This window comes from Salvelinus alpinus, chromosome 38, assembly GCF_045679555.1.
Source record: "Salvelinus alpinus chromosome 38, SLU_Salpinus.1, whole genome shotgun sequence".
Taxonomy (NCBI): Eukaryota; Metazoa; Chordata; class Actinopteri; order Salmoniformes; family Salmonidae; genus Salvelinus; species Salvelinus alpinus.
In genome coordinates, this window is record NC_092123.1 from 1,320,573 (window position 1) to 1,347,314 (window position 26,742).

General features: G+C 46.0%; 1 protein-coding gene across 1 annotated transcript; it reads left to right on the forward strand.

The window, feature by feature from the left end:
• The first annotated feature begins 1,674 nt into the window (after nucleotides 1–1,674).
• On the forward strand, nucleotides 1,675–26,525 carry LOC139566264 (heparan-sulfate 6-O-sulfotransferase 1-A-like). Its single transcript, XM_071387322.1, has 4 exons — nucleotides 1,675–2,547; nucleotides 24,936–25,158; nucleotides 25,298–25,546; nucleotides 25,880–26,525. The coding sequence occupies exons 1-4, from the start codon at nucleotides 2,045–2,047 to the stop codon at nucleotides 26,198–26,200; spliced, it is 1,296 nt and encodes a 431-aa protein (XP_071243423.1). The 5' UTR covers nucleotides 1,675–2,044; the 3' UTR covers nucleotides 26,201–26,525.
• Nucleotides 26,526–26,742: the final 217 nt, after the last annotated feature.

The following is a 26,742-nucleotide window of genomic DNA, read 5'->3' on the forward strand; positions in this document are numbered from 1 at the left end:
AAGCTCAGTCCGATGATGCTGTGACACACCGCCCCAGACCATGACAGACCCTCCACCTCCAAATCGATCCCGCTCCAGAGTACAGGCCTCGGTGTAACGCTCATTTCTTCGACAATAAACGCAAATCCAACCATCACCCCTGGTGAGACAAAACCGCGACTTGTCGGTGAAGAGCACTTTTTGCCAGTCCTGTGTGGTCCAGCGACGGTGGGTTTGTGCCCATAGGCGACGTTGTTGCCGGTGATGTCTGGTTAGGACCTGCCTTACAACAGGCCTACAAGCCCTCAGTCCAGCCTCTCTCAGCCTATTGCGGACAGTCTGAGCACTGATGGAGGGATTGTGCGTTCCTGGTGTAACTTGGCCAGTTGTTGTTGCCATCCTGCATCTGTCCCGCTGATGTGATATCCGGATGTACCGATCCTGTGCAGGTGTTGTTACACATGGTCTGCCACTGCGAGGACGATCAGCTGTCCATCCTGTCTCCCTGTATCGGTGTCTTAGGCGTCTCACAGTATTGAGCATTGCAATGTATTGCCCTGGCCACATCTGTAGTCCTCATGCCTCCTTGCAGCATGCCTAAGGCATGTTCACACAGATGAACAGGGATCCTGGGAATCTTTCTTTTGGTGTTTTTCAGAGTCAGTAGAAAGGCCTCTTTAGTGTCCTAAATTTTCATAACTGTGACCTTAATTGCCTACCATCTGTAAGCTGTTCGTGTCTTAACGACCGTTTCACAGGTGCATGTTCATTAATTGTTTATGGTTCATTGAACAAGCATGGGAAACAGTGTTTAAACCCTTTACAATGAAGATCTGTGAAGTTATTTGGATTTTTACGAATTATCTTTGAAAGACAGGGTCCTGAAAAAGGGACATTTCTTTTTTTGCTGAGTTTATGTTAATGAATTAAAACATATTTTAAAAGAAAATGTTCTGCGTTTGCTCTCTGACACTTCTGTTTCGTTTTATCATTTTGTTGACTTCTCATTTCTACTGGATGTGGACAATTGAATACTCTAACCATACATTGCTATTTGCTAAGTGGTTTATGGCTGGTTTTACCATAAAACAATCTCTAGTGGGTTAGGTAAAACTTTATTTTACAGTCTCTTTTCAACTTGATAGACTACAAAGAAATTGCATTGTAATATGGTAATTACATAATTAGTTCCTATTATAATTTAGTTTTCTTTGGTTATTAAATAAAGCACCACCGTTCTTTAGACCCTTAAATATATTTCATTTAATTGTATATAAACTACAAGTTAATAAACTATAGTAGAACTAGACTACTTGTAGAATGCAAGTAATTCGTCCTGTTGCGTGTGTGTGTATGTGCGTGTGTGTGAGTGTGTGTGTGTGTGTGTGTATGTGTGTGTGTGTGTGTGTGAGTGTGTGTGTGTGTGTGTGTATGTGTGTGAGTGTGTGTGTGTGTGTGTGTGTGTGTGTGTGTGTGTGTGTGTGTGTGTGTGTGTATGTGTGAGTGTGTGTGTGAGTGTGTGTGTGTGTGTGTGTGTGTGAGTGTGTGTGTGTGTGTGTGTGTGTGTGTGTGTGTGTGTGTGTGTGTGTGTGTGTGTGTGTGTGTGTGTGTGTGTGTGTGTGTGTGTGTGTGTGTGTGTGTGTGTGTGTGTGTGAGAGAGGGAGCGAGAGAGAGAGAGAGAGAGAGACTGGGAATGTGTGTGTTGTGCTGAAAGAAGGTGGGTTATTTCGCTGAGGATCCTGGGTACATAGCTCAATAGTAATGCAGCGAAGAGGACTTTAAACACACATGCATCGCAACAACACAGCGACGAGAGAAAACGGAGAACACACATGGTTGCGCTGGATTTTACGTGTCTCTCTGTACACTGTAAATACGCTTAGTTTAGTTACATTGTATTCACATAATCGCTTCTGTAACCTACCCCATTGATATGACCCCGTCCTGTTTCGCTTGCTTGGGGAGAGAGAGTACAACAACAGGAATGAATTCTAGTTACGCTGTTCTGATCCCCTCGAGTCGGTTTACCGGGAAATGGTAACGTTTGCACCGCATTGGAAGGACCATGGTTGAGGCGAGCAGCAAATTTCTCCTAATTGTAGTCGGCTCCGTCTGTTTTATGCTGATCTTATATCAATACGTCGCGCCCGGGGTTATCAATTTCGGCTCACCACACGGATATTTCACTGAGGAGGACGATGGTGGGGACATTTTCCCTTCCCCTGACCCGCACTACGTCAAGAAATACTACTTCCCAGTCCGGGATTTGGAGCGAACGGTGGAATTTGAAATCAAAGGAGAAGACGTGATAGTTTTTTTACACATTCAGAAGACAGGAGGGACAACGTTCGGGAGACACCTGGTTCAGAATGTGAGGTTGGAGGTTCCGTGTGACTGTAGACCGGGTCAGAAGAAGTGTACCTGTTATCGACCCAACCGAAAAGAGACCTGGTTATTCTCCCGGTTCTCCACCGGTTGGAGTTGTGGCTTACACGCGGACTGGACCGAGCTAAAGAATTGTGTTCCTGGAGTTCTAGATAAAAAGGAGACCAAGATGAAAAATGAAAGGTGAGATAAAATAGGCTAGTTGACTGGTTGTATCAGGCGTGTTGGGCTGGATCAAAAGCGTGCACAGCCTGTGTGTCTCCAACACTTGACAATTGTTGAAGATCATTAATAATCGGGTGGTATGAGCACGTCATTAGGGAGCATGCCTGGACGATTCTCTCTCACTCTCTGTGTGGACTTACTGTAGCAGCAGATCCGGCGCAGTTTGTTTGACAGTGTTTTATTGACAGGCTGTCATGAGTTTTTACCATATCCGAAGGGATAGATTTATAGGGTAACCTAGCTGTCAACTCCAATTAGCTATAAGAGAATCATGCTGTCAAACTAAGCAGTATTAAAATAGTAGGTCTTGATCCTTCTTCAAAATTGTAGCATATCGAACACTGATGTATAGTTTTAGTGGTTTTGTAAAACGCATGAAACATGTTGAATATTGATTACTGTAAACCATTGAATCAACATTGGATCAGAAATGTTGCAACTACAGTTAGGCCTAAGTTGATGATTCTACTGAAAGAAAACGTTTATTTTGGAAAAGCAGATCTTAGCATGCAGACATGCATTGCTACATAGCTTACTCCTTTATCTTCGGGGATCACTGTGCAGGCAGACTGTTAGACAGATTGGCAGGGAAAACTACCATCACTTTAATTCAGAGAAGATTTGGCTCCTGCCCTTCTGTCTGTGTTTCGTCTGTCTGTGTGGACTTTTGTTGATGTAAGTGGACCCCTGCGGGGTTGACTCCACTCTAATCCGGGTGATTACTTCCGCTGGTTACACACATGCACTGTACTGCTGGTATTCCTGGCACAAGGCTCTGTGATGGTCAGAGGTGATGATGCGTCAAGCTACTCCGGAGGCTGGAGGGAGGATGTTTATCTGCTCTCATCAGTTTCTACACAGTTTACTTTGTGTGTGTGTCTTTGTGTCCTCAACACTATTTTTCTCTCTCCCTCTTTCTTTCGCCATCTCTCTCTCTTTCCCTCCTCTCTCTCTCCCCCTCTCCATCTCTCTCTCTTTCCCTCCTCTCTCTCTCCCCCTCTCCGTCTCTCTCTCTTTCCCTCCTCCCTCTATCTCCCTCTGTGATGGTGTCATTTTCTAATCAAACAGCAGGCATGCTTTCCACTTGGTGGCTTTATAGCTGTTGGTCCTCTCGCGCGCTCTCTCTCTTTCCCCCTCTCCATCTCTCTCTCTTCCCCCTATTTCTCTCTCTATTTGTCAGTGTGATTTCTACATTAGGCTAAATGTCTTTTTTCATGGAAGATTTACTGCAATTTCCAAAATGTCTGTTTTACATAATGGACAACTGTCTGTCCTAATGAATGGCTACAAATGGGAGGAGGGTAAAGAGGAGTGGAGCGGATGGGGGGGGGGGGGGGGGGGGGTGATGAGGGGATGGAAAGGGTAGAGGAGGAAGAGAGTAGAAGAGGATGGTAGTGTAAGAGAAGGGGAGGGCATAGGAAGATGGGAACGAGGGACAGAAGAGGATGAGCGGAGGCATGGGAAAATGGGTAGGGCTTTTGAGGGAAACGATGGAGAAGAGGATGGTGCGAGTGAAGGCGGAGAGTGTTTTGTTTCGTTGCTGTGGAGGGGGAGGATTCAATTAGCATGCCTGTCAATCTGCCTGGATCACTCTCTGTTTAAGCGTCACAACGTAGATCACTGCAGGGTGAACTGTGTGCGGGTGCGTGACTGACCAGACAGGTCGTCGTGTTTTAATCCAATCAGATTATCAGGGATTAATCTTGGGCTGCTCAACATTCCAAAGATGGTTACTCCTTTATCCCTACAATCCCAACACCACATTCCCACACCGGGAATCTCAGTTTTCCTATACCAGTGTGTCTGCGTGTTTGTGTGCACATTTTCCCAGATGAATAATCTTTTAAAAAATTAAGCATTCTACAGTTTTCTTTCTCTCTTTCACTCTTTATTTCTCTCTCTCTCTCTCTCTCTCTCTCTCTTCTCTCTCTTCTCTCTCTTCTCTCTCTTCTCTCTCTTCTCTCTCTTCTCTCTCTTCTCTCTCTTCTCTCTCTCTCTCTCTCTCTCTCTCTCTCTCTCTCTCTCTCTCTCTCTCTCTCTCTCTCTCTCTCTCTCTCTCTCTCTCTCTCTCTCTCTCTCTCTCTCTCTCTCTCTCTCTCTCTCTCTCTCTCTCTCTCTCTCTCTCCTCTCTCTCTCTCCTCTCTCTCTCTCTCTCTCTCTATGTAGAATACAAGGCAAGCTTTTAGGCAGTTATTAGATGTTTGCAAACAGGTGACAAACACGCACGCATGCACACTCACACCCATGACATAGACAAGCTATGAGCCCTTATTGACGTCACTTGTTAAATCCACTTCAATCAGTGTAGATGAAGGAGAGGAGACGGGTTAAAGAAGGATTTTTAAGCCTTGAGACAATTGAGACATGGATTGTGTATGTGTGCCATTCAGAGGGTGAATGGGCAAGACAAAATATTTAAGTGCCTTTGAACGGGGTATGGTAGTAGGTGCCAGGCGCACCGGTTTGTGTCAAGAACTGTAACGCTGCTGGGGTTTTCACACTCAACAGTTTCCCGTGTGGATCAAGAATGGTTCACCACCCAGAGGACATCCAGCCAACTTGACACAACTGTGGGAAGCATTGGAGTCAACATGGGCCAGCATCCCTGTGGAACGCTTTCCACACCTTGAAGAGTCCATGGCCTGACAAATTGAGGCTGTTCTGAGGGCAAAAGAGGGTGCAACTCAATATTAGGAATATGTTCCTAATGTTTTGTGTATACAGTGTATGTACAGAATAGTGCAAACATTGTGAAGAGACTGTATGGCTGGGAATGTGATTCTGTCACTTCTGCTGAAACAGAGGGAGAGAGATGGTGGGTTAGAGGGAGAGAGATGGTGGGGTAGAGGGAGAGAGATGGCGGGGTAGAGGGAGAGAGATGGCGGGGTAGAGGGAGAGAGATGGCGGGGTAGAGGGAGAGAGATGGCGGGGTAGAGGGAGAGAGATGGCGGGGTAGAGGGCGGGGTAGAGGGAGAGAGATGGCGGGGTAGAGGGAGAGAGATGGCGGGGTAGAGGGAGAGAGATGGCGGGGTAGAGGGAGAGAGATGGCGGGGGAGAGGGAGATATGGCAGGGGCGAGAGGATGGGGAGCAGGAGAGAGATGGTTAGAGAGGGAGAGCCTGCACTGTGGAAATTGTCACAGTTTGCTTCATTCTCACTGTGTTTTTGGTGTCAGATAGGAACCAATCACTCACACCAAAAGAGCTGCCCAGGGGCTCCCAATGCAGATAGGTACTAACAAATCAACATAACCAGGTGTGTGTGTGTGAAAAAACACACAAACAAACAGTCTTGTATAACTAACCTTGTGGGGATACATAGTTCAGTCCCATTCAAAATCCTATTTTCCCTAACCTTGACCCCAAAATATAACCTTAAACCTAACCCTAGCTCCTAACCTTAAACCTAACCCTAGCTCCTAACCTTAAACCTAACCCTAGCTCCTAACCCTAAACCTAACCCTAGCTCCTTAAGCTAATTCTAACAATAATTTGAACCTTAACCCTAAACCCCCTAGAAATACCATTTGACCTTGTGGGGACAAACTGTTTGTTCATTTGCTATTCTTGTGGGGACTTCTTGTTAAACACACACACACACTGTGAGGTGTGAGGTTTTCTCTGTGGTGTTATCTCACACAACAAGTTGACGATAGTGATGACAGGACTACTACTAGAGTTGAGCTCTAGTTCACAACCCACCAAAGGGATTGAAAGACATGTTACATACTGCGCCACTGGGCTCCATCTAGGCTTGTTCTACTCAACATATTTCGATCTGAACATTCCACAATGTTCTGCCATACTGAACGCAACCCTGCTCTTTCTCTCCTAAGGGATTTCTCAGCCCACAGAACACTTAGTCGTGCACTGACTGATTAGCAATTAGCCAACATTTCTATGGTTGTTAATAAGGGCCGCTACGCTAAGCTATGCTTGCAGTGGGAACATGATTACAGCCTATTAATTAGCCTAGCATTTAGCATAGCGTTAGCTGGGCAGCAGTGGAGGCTCCTCAGAGGAGGAAGGGGAGGACCATCCTCCTCAGTGAATTTCATAAAAAATAGTGAAAGCTTACAAAAGTTATCCTTTTTAGTTAATTATGCTAAATATATTCACGTCAGCAAATAATTGATTAAAACTCACTGTTTTGCAATGAAGGTCTACAGTAGCCTCAGCAGCACTCTGTTGGGTAGCACCGTGGTGTAGCCGGAGGACAGCTAGCTTCGGTCCTCCTCTGGGTACATTAACTTCCAGAGGACGTCCTCCAACCTACAGTATCAGAGCTCTTTCAGTAATAACTGACCCAGCTGTCCACCCAATCAAAGGATCAGATAATTCATCTACTACTGAAAGCATAAGCTACAGCTAGCTAGCACTGCAGTGCATAAAATGTGGTGAGTAGTTGACTCAAAGAGAAAGAAAAGAGTTGAACAGAAAAGCAAGAGCGAAAGAGCTATATTTCTTAATATTTTTTTTATTTCACTTACTAAGCTAGCATTAAATGCAGGTAACTAGTTTAGCCTACTAAAACACCCAGCTCAAACAGAGAGTGATGCTATGTTAGCTAGCTGGCTATGGCTATCCAACACGAACTCTTTCAAGTCAATTATTCATTTATTGCCACCGGTGCCCGCCGGTGTAACTGCTTGCTGCTGACTGTACACTGTACTGCATGATTATAGTGGGTTTACTAGCACGTTAGTCCTAGTAACTATGTTGACTATGACATGACAGTGATGTATTTTGTATGCGGTTAGCGGTCATGATATGAAGGTTTGGCTTGGAAAGGTTTTTTTCGCCTGGTCACAGACACCTGATGTGTTGTGCACTGAAGTCCACAAGCGAAGGGAAAAGGTGAGAGGAGGAGAGTGTGTAAATAGATGCGAAAAGGAATTATATACAGTGACAGTCAAAAGTTTGGACACCTACTCATTCAAGGGTTTTTCTTTATTTGACTATTTTCTATATTATAGAATAATAGTGAAGACATCAAAACTCTGAAATCACACCAATGGAATCACGTACTAACCAAAAAAGTGTTAACCAAATAAAAATGCATTTTACATTATTCAAAGTAGTTACCGTTTGCCTTGATGTCAGCTTTGCAATGGAAAAAACATATTTAAAAAAAAATATATATATATATATATTTTGTTGCTTTGCACACTCTTTGGCATTCTCTCAACCAGCTTCATGAGTCTCCTGGAATGCATTTCAGGTAACAGGTGTGCCTTGTTAATTTGTAGAATTGAATTCCTTCATGTGTTTAAGCCAATCAGTTGTGTTGTGACAAGGTAGGGGTGGTATACAGAAGATAGCCCAATTTGGTCAAAGACCAAGTCCATATTATGTCAAGAACAGCTCAAATAAGCAAAGATAAATTATGAAACTGGCTCTCATGAGAACCGCCACAGGAAAGGAAGACCCAGAGTTACCTCTGCTGCAGAGGATAAGTTCATTAGAGTTAACTGCACCTCAGATTGCAGCCCAAATAAATGCCTCACAGAGTTCAAGTAACAGACACATCTCAACATCATCTGTTCAGAGGAGGATGCGTGAATCAGGCCTTCATGGTCGAATTGCTGCAAAGAAACTACTACTAAAGGACACCAAGAAGAAGAAGACTTGTTTGGGCTAAGAAACACGAGCAATGGACATTAGACCGGTGAAAATCTGTCCTTTGGTCTGATAAATCCAAATTTGAGATTTTTGGTTCTGACCGCTGTGTCTTTGTGAGACGCAGAGTAGGTGAACGGATGATCTCCGCATGTGTGGTTCCCACCGTGAAGCATGGAGGAGTGGGTGTGATGGTGTGGGGGTGCTTTGCTGGTGACACTGTTAGTGATTTATTTAGAATTCAAGGCACACTTAACCAGCATGGCTACCACAGCATTCTGCAGCAATAGGCCATCTGATCTGGTTTGCTCTTAGTGGGACTATCATTTGTTTTTCAACAGGTCAATGACCCAACACACCTCCAGGCTGTGTAAGGGCTATTTGACCAAGAAGGACAGTGATGTAGCGCTGCATCAGATGACCTGGCCTCCACAATCACCTGACCACAACCCAATTTGAGATGGTTTGGGATGAGTTGGAACGCAGAGTGAAGGAAAAGCAGCCAACAAGTGCTCAGCATATGTAGGAACTCCTTCAAGACTGTTGGAAAAGCATTCCTCGTGAAGCTGTTTGAGACAATGCCAATAGTGTGCAAAGCTGTAATCAAGGCAAAGGGTGGTTACTTTGAATAATCTCAAATATAAAATATATTTTCATTTGGTTAACACTTTTTTTGTTTTCTACATGATTCCATATGTGTTATTTCATCGTTTTGATGTCTTCACTTTTATTCTACAATGTAGAAAATATTAAAACTAATAAATGAGTAGGTTTATCCAAACTTTTGACAGGTACTGTATATACAACGAGCTGTTTGTATGTGGCTGGTATGAAAGTGAACTGTGTTTGCGTGTGATCAGGGGTGTATTCATTGCGCCGATTCTGTTGAAAAACGTTTCTTAAATGGAAGCAAATGGAATGAAATGGGGATAAACATACCTGAATTTGTCCAATAGAAGTTCTCGTTTTGCAACTGTTGGACTAATGATTACACTCTAGATCAGCTAGATGCAAGCAAGTGTGTGCAAGGAGTTATTGAATGTGTCACTGTCTGTCACCTTAATTACTCAAGATTCTCTCGAGCTGTGCACCTACATCGTGAACTGTCATTCATAGGCTAGGTTGTAGCAACCTCATGATGGGTACAGGGAAAATTTGAGAGTCATGTAGTAGGCTAAACCTATCGATGTTACATTGAACTGGGTGAAAGGAATATGAATGACAGTCATCCAATATGCTGTAATAGAAATAAGGCCATGTTCATAATAAAAATAATCATCCTCCCTCATCATAATTGGCACCGACCGCCGCTGCTGGCCAGTGACTGATTAGCAAGAAGAAGGCATTTATTTGGTGTGTGCGTGTGGCGGTTAGGGGAAGAATGTGAACAGAGCCCATGATCTGACAGCCATGCTAATTGAATTGTGGGAAGATGCAAATTCCAGACTGTGACACACACAGACGGACCTACTGAACTCCTCAAAAAGGATTCATTATTAAGACAATGTAGTCTCGCCCATCTCTCTCTCTCCCTCCTTCCCGCTCTCTCTCCTTCCCTACATTTCCTATCCACTCTCTTTCACATCTCTCTCCGTCTCTCTGTGAAGGGTGTTGTTTATTTTGTCATCCTGTTGTTATCTGTTCCCTGTGTGCCAGTTTCCTTCACAGAGGGGAAATTATGCTTCAGGCTCAGGAAGTGCTTAACCTCTCTGGTACAAGTGGGACACTAGCGTCCCACCTCGACAACAGCCAGTGAAATTGCAGGGTGCCAAATTCAAAACAACAGAAATCCCATAATTAAAATTCCTCAAACATACAAGTATTATACACCATTTTAAAGATAAACTTCTTGTAAATCCAACCACAGTGTCCGATTTCAAAAAGGCTTTACGGAGAAAGCACACCATGCGATTATGTTAGGTCAGCGCCTAGTCACAGAAAACCATACAGCCATTTTTCAGCCAAGGAGAGGGCTCACAAAAGTCAGAAATAGCAATTAAATTAATCAATAACCTTTGATGATCTTCATCAGATGGCACTCATAGGACTTCATGTTACACAATACATGTATGTTTTGTTCGATAAAGTTCATATTTATATCCAAAAATCTGTTTACATTGGCACGTTATCTTCAAAAATGTATTGTCTCAAACAAACATCCGGTGAAAGTGCAGAGAGCCACATCAAATTACAGAAATACTCATCATAAACATTGATCTAAGATACAAGTGTTTAACATACATTTAAAGATAAACTTCTCCTTAATGCAACCGCTGTGTCAGATTTCAAAAAGGCTTTACAGCGAAAGCACTCGACGCGATTATGTTATGTCTGCGCCTAGCCACAAAAACCATACAGCCATTTTCCAGCCAAGGAGAGGGCTCACAAAAGTCAGAAATAGCATTAAAATGAATCACTTACCTTTGATGATCTTCATCTGGTGGCACTCCCAGGTCTCCATGTTAGACAATAAATGTTCGTTTTGTTCGATAATGTCCCTCTTTATGTAAAGAAAACTCAATTTTGTTGGTGCTTTTAGTTCAGAAATCCAAAGGCACAATGTGCGCTCTCAACATCAAGACGAAAAGTCAAAAAATTACAATAAAAGTAAGTAGAAACATGTCAAACGATGTTTAAAATCAATCCTCAGGTTGTTTTTGTCATAAATAATCAATAATATTTCAACCAGACAAAAGCTTCGTCAATAGAAAAGGAGAAACAAGAAATGCGTGCTCCCGATCACGCGCAGGACTCATGGCTGGAAATTTCCACTGGCCTCTCATTGAAAGTGCTGTATCTCCCTAATTGTTCAGAGTAAAAGCCTGAAACAATGCCTAAAGACTGGCCACATGTAGAGGAAGCCATAGATATTGTGAACTGGGTCCCAAGGCTTTGTATGGTGGATAGGCTTTCAATGGAAAAACAGATAGTACTTCAAAATAATAGTACTTCCTGGTTGGATTTTCCTCAGGTTTTCGCCTGCCATATCAGTTCTGTTATACTCACAGACATTATTTTAACAGTTTTGGAAACTTTATAGTGTTTATATGCATATCCTAGCTTCTGGGCCTAAGTAGCAGGCAGTTTAATTTGGGCACGCTTTTCATCCAAAATTCCGAATGCTGCCCCCTACCCTAGTGAAGTTATCTCCAAATGATTTTGAGATAGATACACTATATACACAAAAGTATTGGACACCCCTTCAAATGAGTAGATTTGGCTATTACAGCCACACCCATTGCTGACAGGTGTATAAAATCAAGCACACCACCATGCAATCTCCATAGACAAACATTGGCAGTAGAATGGCCTTTGTTTTTACCTATTAACTAGGCAAGTCATTTAAGAACAAATTCTTATTGACAATAACAGCCAAACCCGGACAACGCTGGGCCAATTGTGCGCCACCCTATGGGATTCCCAATCAAGGCCGGATATGATGCAGCCTGGATTCAAACCAGGTACTGCAGTGACACCTCTTGCACTGAGATGCAGTGTCTTAGACCACTGCGCCACTCGGGAGCCTTACTGAAGACCTCAATGACTTTAAATGTGGCACAGGCATAGGATGCCACCTTTCCAACAAGTCAGTTCATCAAATTCCTGCCCTACTAGAACTGCCCCGGTCAACTGTAAGTGTTGGTATTGTGAAGTGGAAATGTCTAGGAGCAACAATGGCTCAGCCGCAAAGTGGTAGGCCACACAATCTCACAGAACGGGACCGCTGAAGCGTGTAGCGCGTAAAAATCGTGGGTCCCCGCAGCAATGTTCCAACATCTAGTGGAAAGCCTTTCCAGAAGAGTGGAGGCTGTTATAGCAGCAAAGGGGGGACCAACTCCATATTAATGCCCATGATTTTGGAATGAGATGTTCGATGAGCAGATGTCCATACTTTTGGTCATGTAGTGTATATACACACACACACCTAGCTCTGCATCACAGAGCACTGGAGATTTTCATCATGGGTAGAGAAGCAAGGAAGGACACTGAATGTGGGTACGTGTGTGTGCATGCATGCATGTCTGTGTGTTTCCCCCACCACTCCTCTCTCTCTCGCTTCACTGCTTCTATTCTGACTCTTGACTTCAAAGACACACAGACACACACAAGCTCCATTCACCAGTCACTCATCACTGACACAGCCTATTCAGACTAGGCTAAAAGAGGGGGGGGGGGGGAGAGTAGGGGAGTGTATGACAAGAGTTGGGGAGTGTATGAAAAGAGAGGGGGGGAAGACGGGGGGAGTGTCTGAAAAGAGAGGGGGGGAAGACGGGGAGTGTATGAAAAGAGAGAGGGGGGAAGACGGAGGAGTGTATGAAAAGAGAGGGGGGGAGACAGGGTTGAGTGTATGAAAAGAGAGAGGGGGAAGACGGAAGAGTGTATGAAAAGAGAGAGGGGGGGAAGACAGAGGAGTGTATGAAAAGAGAGGGGGGAAGACGGAGGAGTGTATAAAAAGAGAGAGGGGGGAAGACGGAGGAGTGTATAAAAAGAGAGAGGGGGGAAGACGGAGGAGTGTATAAAAAGAGAGAGGGGGGAAGACGGAGGAGTGTATAAAAAGAGAGAGGGGGGAAGACGGAGGAGTGTATGAAAAGAGAGAGGGGGGAAGACGGAGGAGTGTATAAAAAGAGAGAGGGGGGAAGACGGAGGAGTGTATAAAAAGAGAGAGGGGGGAAGACGGAGGAGTGTATAAAAAGAGAGAGGGGGGAAGACGGAGGAGTGTATAAAAAGAGAGAGGGGGGAAGACGGAGGAGTGTATAAAAAGAGAGAGGGGGGAAGACGGAGGAGTGTATAAAAAGAGAGAGGGGGGAAGACGGAGGAGTGTATAAAAAGAGAGAGGGGGGAAGACGGAGGAGTGTATAAAAAGAGAGAGGGGGGAAGACGGAGGAGTGTATAAAAAGAGAGAGGGGGGAAGACGGAGGAGTGTATAAAAAGAGAGAGGGGGGAAGACGGAGGAGTGTATAAAAAGAGAGAGGGGGGAAGACGGAGGAGTGTATAAAAAGAGAGAGGGGGGAAGACGGAGGAGTGTATAAAAAGAGAGAGGGGGGAAGACGGAGGAGTGTATAAAAAGAGAGAGGGGGGAAGACGGAGGAGTGTATAAAAAGAGAGAGGGGGGAAGACGGAGGAGTGTATAAAAAGAGAGAGGGGGGAAGACGGAGGAGTGTATGAAAAGAGAGAGGGGGGAAGACGGAGGAGTGTATAAAAAGAGAGAGGGGGGAAGACGGAGGAGTGTATAAAAAGAGAGAGGGGGGAAGACGGAGGAGTGTATAAAAAGAGAGAGGGGGGAAGACGGAGGAGTGTATGAAAAGAGAGAGGGGGGAAGACGGAGGAGTGTATAAAAAGAGAGAGGGGGGAAGACGGAGGAGTGTATGAAAAGAGAGAGGGGGGAAGACGGAGGAGTGTATAAAAAGAGAGAGGGGGGAAGACGGAGGAGTGTATAAAAAGAGAGAGGGGGGAAGACGGAGGAGTGTATAAAAAGAGAGAGGGGGGAAGACGGAGGAGTGTATAAAAAGAGAGAGGGGGGAAGACGGAGGAGTGTATGAAAAGAGAGAGGGGGGAAGACGGAGGAGTGTATAAAAAGAGAGAGGGGGGAAGACGGAGGAGTGTATGAAAAGAGAGAGGGGGGAAGACGGAGGAGTGTATAAAAAGAGAGAGGGGGGAAGACGGAGGAGTGTATAAAAAGAGAGAGGGGGGAAGACGGAGGAGTGTATAAAAAGAGAGAGGGGGGAAGACGGAGGAGTGTATAAAAAGAGAGAGGGGGAAGACAGGGGGAGTGTATGAAAAGAGAGAGGGGGGAAGACGGAGGAGTGTATAAAAAGAGAGAGGGGGAAGACAGGGGGAGTGTATGAAAAGAGAGGGGGGAAGACGGAGGAGTGTATAAAAAGAGAGAGGGGGAAGACAGGGGGAGTGTATGAAAAGAGAGGGGGGAAGACGGAGGAGTGTATAAAAAGAGAGAGGGGGGAAGACGGAGGAGTGTATGAAAAGAGAGAGGGGGGAAGACGGAGGAGTGTATAAAAAGAGAGAGGGGGAAGACAGGGGGAGTGTATGAAAAGAGAGGGGGGAAGACGGAGGAGTGTATAAAAAGAGAGAGGGGGAAGACAGGGGGAGTGTATGAAAAGAGAGAGGGGGAAGACGGAGTGTATAAAAAGAGAGAGGGGGGAAGACAGGGTTGAGTGTATAAAAAGAGAGAGGGGGGAAGACAGGGTTGAGTGTATAAAAAGAGAGAGGGGGAAGACGGAGGAGTGTATAAAAAGAGAGAGGGGGAAGATGGGGGGAGTTTATGAAAAGAGAGAGGGGGAAGACAGGGGGAGTGTATGAAAAGAGAGAGGGGGGAAGACGGGGGGAGTTTATGAAAAGAGAGAGGGGGAAGACAGGGGGAGTGTATTAAAAGAGAGGGGGGGAAGACAGGGGGAGTGTATGAAAAGAGAGAGGGGGAGTGTGTGAAAAGAGAGAGGGGGAAGACGGGGGGAGTGTATTAAAAGAGAGGGGGGGAAGACAGGGGGAATGTATGAAAAGAGAGAGGGGGAGTGTATGAAAAGAGAGCGAGGAGAAGAAGAAAAGTGAGTGCACAAGAGAGAAGATCCGCTTCTTTACCGCAGGGGACCTCTGAGTCACAAAGCAGAGCTGATAAACACACACACACACACACTCAACCACACACAATGTAGTCTGAACCTATCCCCGTGCGTGTACACTCACTCACACACACACGTGCCCGTACCTGATGATTTGGCACATGGTCATAATGTTTGTGCTTGTCAAACACTCACACCCACTAACTAATGATCTCCTCCACACCCACCCCCGTCTGTTCTTCTCTCCTTCTTTCTCTACTCTCTCTTTCTTTTCTCCTCATCAGATGACACAAAGTGCTGTCTCGATAATCCCTCGCCCCACCTGGAGGGTGTGTGTGTGTGTGTGGACTCCTGCTGAGTAGCAATACCCAGTGACCTGAAAAATAGCAGCTTCCCAGCCATCACAGACAAGGGGGGTGGGGTGGAAAGATGGAGAGAAGAAGGCAGAGAGAGCAAGGAAGAGGAGAAAGACAGAGAGAGAGAGATGCTACATTAGAATCAGTCTCTCCTCTCTTCTCCATAACATCTGAGTCTTTTAACAATCCGCACTTTCTGAGACCCACACACACACACATACACACACAGAGACTCTATAATTAAAAAGGCTGGCAGTGTTTGACTAGTATGATGTTTTTGTGTACGTGAGTCATACGAAAATGTGTGTGTGATTGAAGTGGTGATGTCACTGTGTTGTGTTTGGTCTTTCACATGGCCCGTTGTCTCCTCCCTGTCATGAGCTCTTTGGTATCTCCTTCATTCCTTTGTTTTTCTCCTTCACACTATTTGTTTCATGTAAATGTCAGTCAACAGTGCCTGAAGAGAGCTTTCTGAACTCAGTCACCCACAATGCCTTTTGCCTATAGTTCAGTTTAGAGTGTGTGTGTGTTTTTATAAATAATTGTTTCTTTTGTGTTTGTCTGTTATGGCTGTGTGGGTTTGATTGGACCTCTTCTCATTAATAAGCCTGTGTCCTGACTGGTGCATGTTAAATGTCGTGTGTGTGTGTGTGTGTGTGTGTGTGTGTGTGTGTGTGTGTGTGTGTGTGTGTGTGTGTGTGTGTGTGTGTGTGTGTGTGTCTCCAGATTTGTTTGAGGAGTCAGTCAGTGATGTTGATATAAGCTCAGGGCCAGCCTCATCATGCCTAGACACAGCTAACCAGAATGACAAGCCTTACTACAGACACAACTACAGTCCCCAATACTGCACTCATCAGACCTCTGGGAGGGAGAGAGAGAGGGAGGGAGGGAAGCAGAGAGATGGGGAAGGAGGGAGAAGAAGAGATGGGGAGGGAGAGGGTGGGCGAGAAAGAGAGAGAAAGTCACTAGGAAAAGGAATGTTTCATCACCTCCCCCAGTGTGGAATGTTAATCGCCACAACGAGGGTAACCCTTTTGTGTGTGACTGATGATCGCAGAAAGGCTCATAGACACACATCTAGAATTTAACACAGCAGCTGGCCTATTGGTTACAGAGTTGGGCCAGTAACCGAAAGGTTACCAGTTCAAACCGACAAAGTGAAAAATCTGACGTTCTTCCTTTAACCCCGACAACAGCAGCTCCCCGGACATCCACTGTGGCAGCCCCTCACACCTCCCGTTTTAGAGGGGTTGGGTCACAAGCGGATGTCTACGTTTCGGTTGGACCTTGTGTGCAATTGACGATAAAAAAATGTTGCCCTTCAATTTAAACGTACACACACTCAAATGGTTATTCTGCAGCCTACTATGCTGGCTTCATATTACAAGTGTAGAAACAAGATGTTGGACAGGATGGAATCAGACTTTTGAAACCATTGCATCAATATTTTTGTCTAACTTCTCTCTCTCTGGCATCCTGTGGGTCATTTGTTGACCTCCATATCAGGTGAGTGTGTGTGTGTGTGTGTGTGTGTGTGTGTGTGTGTGTGTGTGTGTGTGTGTGTGTGTGTGTGTGTGTGTGTGTGTGTGTGTGTGTGTGTGTGTGTGTGTGTGTGTGTGTGTGTGTGTGTGTGTGTGTGTGTGTGTGTGTTCTGTTGACTGAGGTTTATTTTGCAGCACTGCTTGTTAATTAAACATGCAACGTTGTTTTAACCTTTATGCCTCATGCCTGGACAGAAATGAGCTGTAGAATGTGTGTGCACATACAATAACTTGCTGAGGGAGGGAGGATATGAGAGCTTGATGACAGCTGGACCACGTCAACAATAAGGACTGGGTTTGTGTGACATCATCCTTCTGCTGCTCTGGGACAACGTTGGTATCCACTGGCAACCCGGATCTAGTTGTCTGCAGTCAATGACAGTGAGTGTGAGATCTATCATTATAGAATCCATGCCCAACAAGTCTCTCACAGACAGACAGACAGACAGACAGACAGACAGACAGACAGACAGACAGACAGACAGACAGACAGACAGACAGACAGACAGACAGACAGACAGACAGACAGACAGACAGACAGACAGACAGACAGACAGACAGACAGACAGACAGACAGACAGACAGACAGACAGACAGACAGACAGTGTAGGTGAGATGAGGATCTGCTGGCGGGTCTGAAGTCTTGATTATTCTGCTGCGTTAATGTTTAACGTCTCGGCACACACACATATACATACACACACACACACACACACACACACACAGTATAGTAGAAGGCTAGTTGAGACTGCAGGCCTTGACTCAGTGTGGGAGGTTTACAGCCACACACACACCCAGGGTCTTATCTGGGATTTGTTTAAGATTCCTTGGATTCTCTCTGATTCCTCCCTCATTAGTGGAATTCTGTTCTCTGGGGCTGGTTGGGTCTGGAGAGCTTCACACACACACACACACACACACACACACACACACACACACACACACACACACACACACACACACACACACACACGCACACGCACACGCACCATGGTTGAGTGCAGTAAGATGGGTAAGTCTGGGTCTTAGGACCAGAGGTACATAAAACGAGGGAGTTGGGGATCTCTTACTCTTTTCCCTCAGCAGTCTGTATTTCTGCTCTGAGGACTTGTTTGTCTGGTTGGCAGATCTGTGTGTTTGTGTTTCTTATCATGACACCAGTGTCCTAATAATTCACCTGAATGTCCTGACAAGGTAGGGAAACAAGAACTGTTTTGAAAAGTCAGGGTTAGGGAAAATAAACGGTGTGTGTGTGTGTGTGTGTGTGTGTGTGTGTGTGTGTGTGTGTGTGTGTGTGTGTGTGTGTGTGTGTGTGTGTGTGTGTGTGTGTGTGTGTGTGTGTGTGTGTGTGTGTGTGTGTGTGTGTGTGTGTGTGTGTGTGTGTGTGTGTGTGTGTCGATTGGCCATGGTGATCAGACAATCACGGAGCATTGCCAAGACGACAGCTGGGCTGGCTCGGAATTCCGGTGCATCTGATCTGGGATTGGGATCGCAGGGGAGCGTCTGCCTAGGATATACACACACACACACACACACACACACACACACACACACACACACAGAGGAGGGCATCGCAGGGGAGCATCTGTCTGGATCAGGGGAGGGATGAGAGGAGAGGTGAAGGGTTGATTAGGGGGGTGAGATGTCACAGGGATTAAAGGGGGAGGATGGAGAGATGCAGCCTCTAGTCTGAGCAGAGAGAATCAACATGTCATCAATGAACGATAACACAAAGACACTCAGCCAATCTCTTTCTCTCTCCTCTTCCCTCCCTTTTTCTCATTCCTCTTCTTTTTTGATAGCATCATAGGGAGAGGAGGAATAGAAAGCGATAGACAGGGGGGGGGGAAAGACATTAGCTCAGGGGAACTGAAATTACCTCTAGCAGTGTTCAGATCTATAAAGTAAAGTCGGGGTTTAAACACCGACAGAAAGCCTGAACATGCAACTGTCTTCCTTTACAATGTAAAGCCACAGTCTGAGTTCTCCAGTTATTTCAATAAATGAAGTTTATCCTTCGATTTGATGCTGGCCTGCTTACAGAGTGTGGGTTTAATGAGCAGATGCACATTTTCACTTCATATTATCTTTTAGTTTTCTCTCTCTCTATTTCCTCTCTCTCTCTTTCTGAGCTGTAGCCATAAGCATGTCCGTCACACTGGCCTTAATCTCTGAGTTCGCAGCTGCCATCGGCGGGTGTGTGCGTGCGTGCGTGCGTGCGTGCGTGCGTGCGTGCGTGCGTGCGTGCGTGCGTGCGCATACATACAGTGAGGGAAAAAAGTATTTGATCCCCTGCTGATTTTGTACGTTTGCCCACTGACAAAGAAATTATCAGTCTATAATTTTAATGGTAGGTTTATTTGAACAGTGAGAGACAGAATAACAACAAAAATATCCAGAAAAATGCATGTCAAAAATGTTATAAATTGATTTGCATTTTAATGAGGGAAATAAGTATTTGACCCCTTCTCAATCAAAAAGATTTCTGGCTCCCAGGTGTCTTTCATACAGGTAACGAACGGAGATTAGGAGCACACTCTTAAAGGGAGTGCTCCTAATCTCAGTTTCTTACCTGTATAAAAGACACCTGTCCACAGAAGCAATCAATCAATCAGATTCCAAACTCTCCACCATGGCCAAGACCAAAGAGCTCTCCAAGGATGTCAGGGACAAGATTGTAGACCTACACAAGGCTGGAATGGGCTACAAGACCATCGCCAAGCAGCTTGGTGAGAAGGTGACAACAGTTTCTGTGATTATTCGCAAATGGAAGAAACACAAAAGAACTGTCAATCTCCCTCAGCCTGGGGCTCCATGCAAGATCTCACCTCGTGGAGTTGCAATGATCATGAGAACGGTGAGGAATCAGCCCAGAACTACACAGGAGGATCTTGTCAATGATCTCAAGGCAGCTGGGACCATAGTCATCAAGAAAACAATTGGTAACACACTATGCCGTGAAGGACTGAAATCCTGCAGCGCCCGCAAGGTCCCCCTGCTCAAGAAAGCACATATACATGCCCGTCTGAAGTTTGCCAATGAACATCTGAATGATTCAGAGGACAACTGGGTGAACGTGTTGTGGTCAGATGAGACCAAAATTGAGTTCTTTGGCATCAACCCAACTTGCCGTGTTTGGAGGAGGAGGAATGCTGCCTATGACCCCAAGAAACCATCCCCACCGTCAAACATGGAGGTGGAAACATTATGCTTTGGGGGTGTTTTTCTGCTAAAGGGACAGGACAACTTCACCGCATCAAAGGGACGATGGACGGGGCCATGTACCGTCAAATCTTGGGTGAAAACCTCCTTCCCTCAGCCAGGGTATTGAAAATGGGTCGTGGATGGGTATTCCAGCATGACAATGACCCAAAACACACGGCCAAGGCAACAAAGGAGTGGCTCAAGAAGAAGCACATTAAGGTCCTGGAGTGGCCTAGCCAGTCTCCAGACCTTAATCCCATAGAAAATCTGTGGAGGAAGCTGAAGGTTCGAGTTGCCAAACGTCAGCCTCGAAACCTTAATGACTTGAAGAAGATCTGCAAAGAGGAGTGGGACAAAATCCCTCCTGAGATGTGTGCAAACCTGGTGGCCAACTACAAGAAACGTCTGACCTCTGTGATTGCCAACAAGGGTTTTGCCACCAAGTACTAAGTCATGTTTTGCAGAGGGGTCAAATACTTATTTCCCTCATTAAAATGCAAATCAATTCATAACATTTTTGACATGCGTTTTTCTGGATTTTTTTGTTGATATTCTGTCTCTCACTGTTCAAATAAACCTACCATTAAAATTATAGACTGATCATTTCTTTGTCAGTGGGCAAACGTACAAAATCAGCAGGGGATCAAATACTTTTTTCCCTCACTGTATGTGTTGGGACAAATCTGACAAATCTGACCAATTCAGTGATTATGTTGGTCACCTTTGTGTGTGTGTACGTGTTCTTATGCGTATGCACGTCTGTGTGACGCCTGGAGCTCAAGTTACACTCCCAGACAAAAGGCCTCTTTCACCCTGCCTTTTATGTGAGGAAACACACACACCGCCCTGTACAAGACTGTTGCCCCTGTTGCGCAATATTTCATTATACCCCCCTTTCCTCTCCTGTCTTTCCCTTTTCCCTAGGAATCTGTGGTTTCCCCCTCCCTCTACACAGACTCTCACACTCCCCCAGGCGTGGCTCATTAGCCCCTTCTTTAAACAGGTGGGCCATGTTTGGCAGAGACCCCCGACACAAACACGCTCACATCACTCATCCTTCCCCTCCCTCTCCCTCTCCCCAGGGAAAACCCTCAGTCCCCTGACCGAATCTCTTATCCAGCCCCAGGCTTCTCTCCGGGCCCAGGAAGCACTAGGCCGGATGGCTGTTGACTCGTCTGTCTGTCTGTAACAAGCAGATATGCATAGTGTATAGATGGTATTTATGCCTGTAGGGCTCTTCTCTCTTTCTGCCACTCTCTTTGTCTCTTCTTTGTTTGGACTAGACTTGACTATTACCTCTTGAGGTTATTTCGGTAATAAGGTTAGGTGGGTGCTGGCGAGGGGGAAGACAGACTGTCTTATCGGATTGGTTTAGGGGATCATCCCCTTGTTAAGTAAGTATGTAGTATCTTATAGAACAGTGTTTAAACACACTCACCATGCCTACCTTTTCCATGCCACGGACAGACTAGTGATAATACTAAGGAAGGAAGGAAGGAAGGAAGGAAGGAAGGAAGGAAGGAAGGAAGGAAGGAAGGAAGGAAGGAAGGAAGGAAGGAAGGAAGGAAGGAAGGAAGGAAGGAAGGAAGGAAGGAAGGAAGGAAGGAAGGAAGGAAGGAAGGAAGGAAGGAAGGAAGGAAGGAAGGAAGGGGGAGGAAGATGAGGGGAGGTCTATAGTGTTTAAATGTTAAATACCTTATCACTCCAATTTCACACTCCCGTCTCCAGCCACGATATGACACACACTAATCCTGGCCTGAGGGGAAGGGGTGTGCGTGTGTCACTAACGCCATCTGTCACTCTGTTAACCTCATTAAGCAGTCCTTGATTACCCCAACCTACCTTAAAGCCAGTCAGTCACTCACCTCTCCCCTACTGCCTTTAACTCCCTCTTCATCCCTACCCTAACGCTGTGTGTGTGTGTGTGTGTGTGTGTGTGTGTGTGTGTGTGTGTGTGTGTGTGTGTGTGTGTGTGTGTGTGTGTGTGTGTGTGTGTGTGTGTGTGTGTGTGTGTGTGTGTGTGTGTGTGTGTGTTTGTGTGTGTGTGTGTGTGTGTGTGTGTGTGTTTGCTGGGGAAAATACCTAAAACAAGCTGTTTCTTGCTGCTTGCCTGCCCCAGATACTGAGGTCAAGGGAATCAGTTTACACACACCCTGATGACATGGGCTGATATCATCAGAATGTACAGCTAGTACATTCCATTGGCTCCGACTCCCACAGTCTGAGAGGCCTGAGGAGAGGCGACAGGCCAAGGGCTTTCCCTAGAAAGAACTACACACACACACACACACACATTGATACTTTTCACATACACACATATTTGGTTATGGTTACAGGAATAAATGTTGGCAGTTCACTCTTGCTCTCCGCCTCTCTCTCTTCATGTGTAAATATCAGTTTGGATTGACTTATCTCTGCCGCCAAAGAAATAAGCAGCTTAATACAGCTCCAGCCAGACAGACAGTGTGCGGATGTTTCCCTTTCCTTGCTTAGATGGGAAATGTCTTTTGACGGTAGGTGAGGACAAAAACGTTTGGGAGAAATGTTTTCTCCGCATATTTCTTTTTTTTTTCATGCAGAATGTTGCAGTGATTTGAGTAAGATGACAAGAGAGAGAGGATAGAGAGAGAAACAGGAAGAAGAATGGGAGGTAGGATAGAGAGAGAAACAGGAAGAAGACAGGGAGGTAGGATAGAGAGAGAAACAGGAAGAAGAAAGGGAGGTAGGATAGAGAGAGAAACAGGAAGAAGACAGGGAGATAGGATAGAGAGAGAAACAGGAAGAAGAAAGGGAGGTAGGATAGAGAGAGAAACAGGAAGAAGAAAGGGAGGTAGGATAGAGAGAGAGATGAGAGGATGGAGGGAGAGAAGGATAAAGAAGGAGGGAGGATAGAGAGAAAGGGAAAGGAAGGGGGATGGAGAGATAAGAGAGTGGGGATGGAGGGTGAGGAGAAGGATAAAGAGGGACGGAGAATAAAGTGAGAGAGAAAGAAAGGGAGACAGGGAGAGGAGGGAGGAGAGCAAGAGAGAAGCCAGAGGTTTGTGTTCTGGAGCAGGAAACTGAGATTTCCTCAGTAGACAAGCGCTGTGTGTTTCCTTAAGATAACATGGAGACCTGCACTGGTAGAACACACACACACACACACACACACACACACACACACACACACACACACACACACACACACACACACACACACACACACACACACACACACACACACACACACACACACACACACACACTCCAGTAGCTGAACCCACTGCAGGAGGCTTCAAGCCAGGGTTGAAAGCAGATTGAATTCCTTGCCGGATATTTTTTCCTTTATATTATTATACAACAAAGACAACAACGTAGCATAGATGCATTTCTTTATTTCGTTGTGTTTTTTTTGTAGCTGGGGATATGGCTGAGCCTTCTGACGGCTTTTCTCATTAGAACAGAAGCCATAACTTTGATAAATCACTCTGGCTCCTGGCCTCCGCTGCTCTCACTGGATTACAAAACTAATTGAACATTCTTCTTCGCCCACTCTTTCTCTCTTCATATTTCTCCCTCTTTCTCCTTCTCTTTCTTTGTTACTTACTCTAGCTCACGTTCTCTCACTTTCTCAGTCAATATACTGTGTGTGTGTGTGTGTGTGTGTGTGAGAGAGAAACATGTGCGGTAATCAAGGACTGTACTGTAAGGGGGACTTTTCTGTGAGTAATACTGGCTTCTTCTAATGAGGGGATGGGGAGTTGGTGTGCATGCATGTCTGTGAGATTCTTCAAAGATCAGACTCCATTCCCCTTGTTGTGATGCCCTCTCCCTGCCCGTGCGTGTGTGTGTACGTGTGTACGTGTGTGCGTGTGTGCGTGTGTGCGTGTGTGTGTGCGTGTGTGTGTGTGTGTGTGCGTGTGTGTGTGTGTGTGTGTGTGTGTGTGTGTGTGTGTGTGTGTGTGTGTGTGTGTGTGTGTGTGTGTGTGTGTGTGTGTGTGTGTGTGTGTGTGTGTGTGTGTGTACGTGTGCGTAGCCCATTCCATAAATTCCTGTCGGGAGCTCTGAGTTATGTGTAGACATTGATGATGTGGTACAACCAGTAGGACAGGATGAGGAGTGTCTCTACACCACGATGGAGTCAACACAATAACACATCACAGGAAAAACATCCTCTCTCTCATGGGCACACACACACACACACACACACACACACACACACACACACACACACACACACACACACACACACACACACACACACAGGTCTGTCAGGTGGCTCAGTGGGGTTCGTCTTCCTCTAGAGTATCAACCCTGCTGTTGAGAGATGACTCATACTGCATCTGGGGATTGTGTGTGTGTGTGTGTGTGTGTGTGTGTGTGTGTGTGTGTGTGTGTGTGTGTGTGTGTGTGTGTGTGTGTGTGTGTGTGTGTGTGTGTGTGTGTGTGTGTGTGTGTGTGTGTGTGTGTGTGTGTGTGTGTGTGTGTGTGTGTGTGTGCGCATGAGAGATTGTGTGTGTGAGTGAGGGTGTTTGTACTGTGATGTGCCTGTGCCAGCAGATTCCTGCACCGTAGCCTGAACACTGACCCTAGCCAATCTGTCTGTCTCTATCCCCCGCCTCTCTCTCTCTCTTCCCCCTCTCCCCCCTCTCTCTCTCTCTTCCCCCTCTCCCCCCCTCTCTCTCCCCCTCTCTCTCTCTTCCCTCTCTCTCTCTTGCCCCCTCTCTCTCCCCCGCTCTCTCTCTTCCCCCGCTCTCTCTCTTCCCCATCTCTCTCCCCCCTCTCTCTCTCTCCCCCCTCTCTCCCTGTCTCTCTCTCCCCCGTCTCTCTCTCACCCCTTCTCTCTCCCTCCTCTCTCTCCCCCCTCACTCTCTCTCTCCCCTCCTCTCTCTCTCTTCCCTCCTCTCTCTTCCCCCTGGTTCCAATTAGTTTTATTTCCCAGGGAAATAGTAACAAACCATTGCAAACACTGCCATCCTTTGGTTATTTGTGGAACTACACAGTAAGTTATATCAGTACATCCAGTATGTCTAACCTCTCTCTCTCTCCCTCATCCCTCTTCTCTCTCCTCTTTTAGGAAATTCTACTACATAACCCTCTTAAGGGACCCAGTGTCTCGGTACCTCAGCGAATGGAGACATGTCCAGAGGGGCGCGACGTGGAAGACCTCATTACACATGTGTGATGGACGAACCCCTACGCCGGAGGAACTACCAGCCTGCTACGAGGGTTCTGATTGGTCAGGATGTACCTTGCAGCAGTTCATGGACTGTCCTTATAACCTGGCCAATAACAGACAGGTGATAGACTAATGAATGGACACACACACACACACACATACACACACACACACACACATACACATTTGGATAGAATAGACTCATTTTATGGTCCACACAATGTTGAAATGTACTAACCTACTCTTACCTTTTCCTATAGGTTCGTATGCTAGCGGACCTGAGCCTGGTAGGCTGCTACAACATGTCTACAGTCCCAGAGCAGAGGCGTTCTCAGCTGTTATTAGACTCTGCTAAGAAGAACCTGAGGGACATGGCCTTCTTTGGCCTGACAGAGTACCAGAGGAAAACCCAGTTCCTGTTTGAGCGCACCTTCAGACTGAGGTTCATACGCCCCTTTATGCAGTACAACAGCACCAGAGCGGCCGGAGTGGATTTGGACAACACTACGGTGTGTGTGTGTGTGTGTGTGTGTGTGTGTGTGTGTGTGTGTGTGTGTGTGTGTGTGTGTGTGTGTGTGTGTGTGTGTGTGTGTGTGTGTGTGTGTGTGTGTGTGTGTGTGTGTGTGTGTGTGTGTGTGTGTGTGTGTGTGTGTGTTGCCATTTGGAATATGTTATCACACCAGGATACTGTGCTGTTTTCAGAGTTTTCCACCATATTGGCTGTACTTGGTTGGTAAATTGTTGAACAAAGTTGAACAGACAATTCCACACCATCCACAGATGTTTGCATCAGGAGTGGACTGTAAGCTGACATTCTCTCTCCCTCCCTCTCTGTACTCCAGGTGCAGCGCATCGAGGAGCTGAATGAGCTGGACATGGCGCTGTATGATTACGCCAGAGACCTGTTCCAGCAGAGATACCAGTACACCAGGCAGCAGGAACGACGGCTACAACGACTCAGGACCCACAACCAGAACCACAACGGTCAGGGGTTAGGGGTCGAGGGTCAAGGCCTGGGAGTGGGCCTGTGGCCTTCTAGATCTAAACTAACCCCTGAACCAGGGGAGGGAGAAGTGGACCCAGAAGAAGGGGGGAGAACAGAGGAGGTGGGAGGGAGGATATCGACGGAAGACTATATGAACCAGATAATTAATCGTTGGTAACGCACACACACTCATCGGAGGTTAGAGGTCAGGGGTGAAAGTGTATAGGGTAGTTATGGAAACTGAAGTAGAGGAATGGATTGAATGTTGCTGACAACCGACTTTCATCGTTCCCTCTCTCTCGCTCTCCCTTGCCTCCTCTCTCCCTCTTTGTCTCTCTGGTACCCCACGTAAAGTGCACGGTGAAAAAAACTATAGTGGGGAAACTCCCAGAAATCCCTTGCAAAGGACCTCTTTACTTCCTGGATGTATAGCTCCAATCCGAGAGCCGAGCTTTGAACCATTGGACAGAAAGTTTTCCATTGGCTGAGCTGAACCAAGAAAATGAAAATGTAATATTTACAGAAAAAAAGAATACGTAAAGCAAGAGTTGGACAATGTATAAAAAGCTTTTTGCTTGGAAATCAGCCACCATTTCAGACATGAAAATTGGGGCAGCAGGTAGCCTAATGGTTAGAGTGTTGGACTAGTAACCAATTGGTTACAAGATCGAATCCCTGAGCTGACAAGGTAAAAATCTGTCGTTCTGCCCCTGAACAAGG

Bases quoted from the DNA above. Each gene is read 5' to 3' on its own strand.
- LOC139566264 (XM_071387322.1), top strand. From the start codon at position 2,045: ATGGTTGAGGCGAGCAGCAAATTTCTCCTAATTGTAGTCGGCTCCGTC. The intron at 2,548-24,935 runs GTGAGATAAAAT...CTCCTCTTTTAG, and splicing joins ACCAAGATGAAAAATGAAAG to GAAATTCTACTACATAACCC. The intron at 25,547-25,879 runs GTGTGTGTGTGT...TCTGTACTCCAG, and splicing joins TGGATTTGGACAACACTACG to GTGCAGCGCATCGAGGAGCT.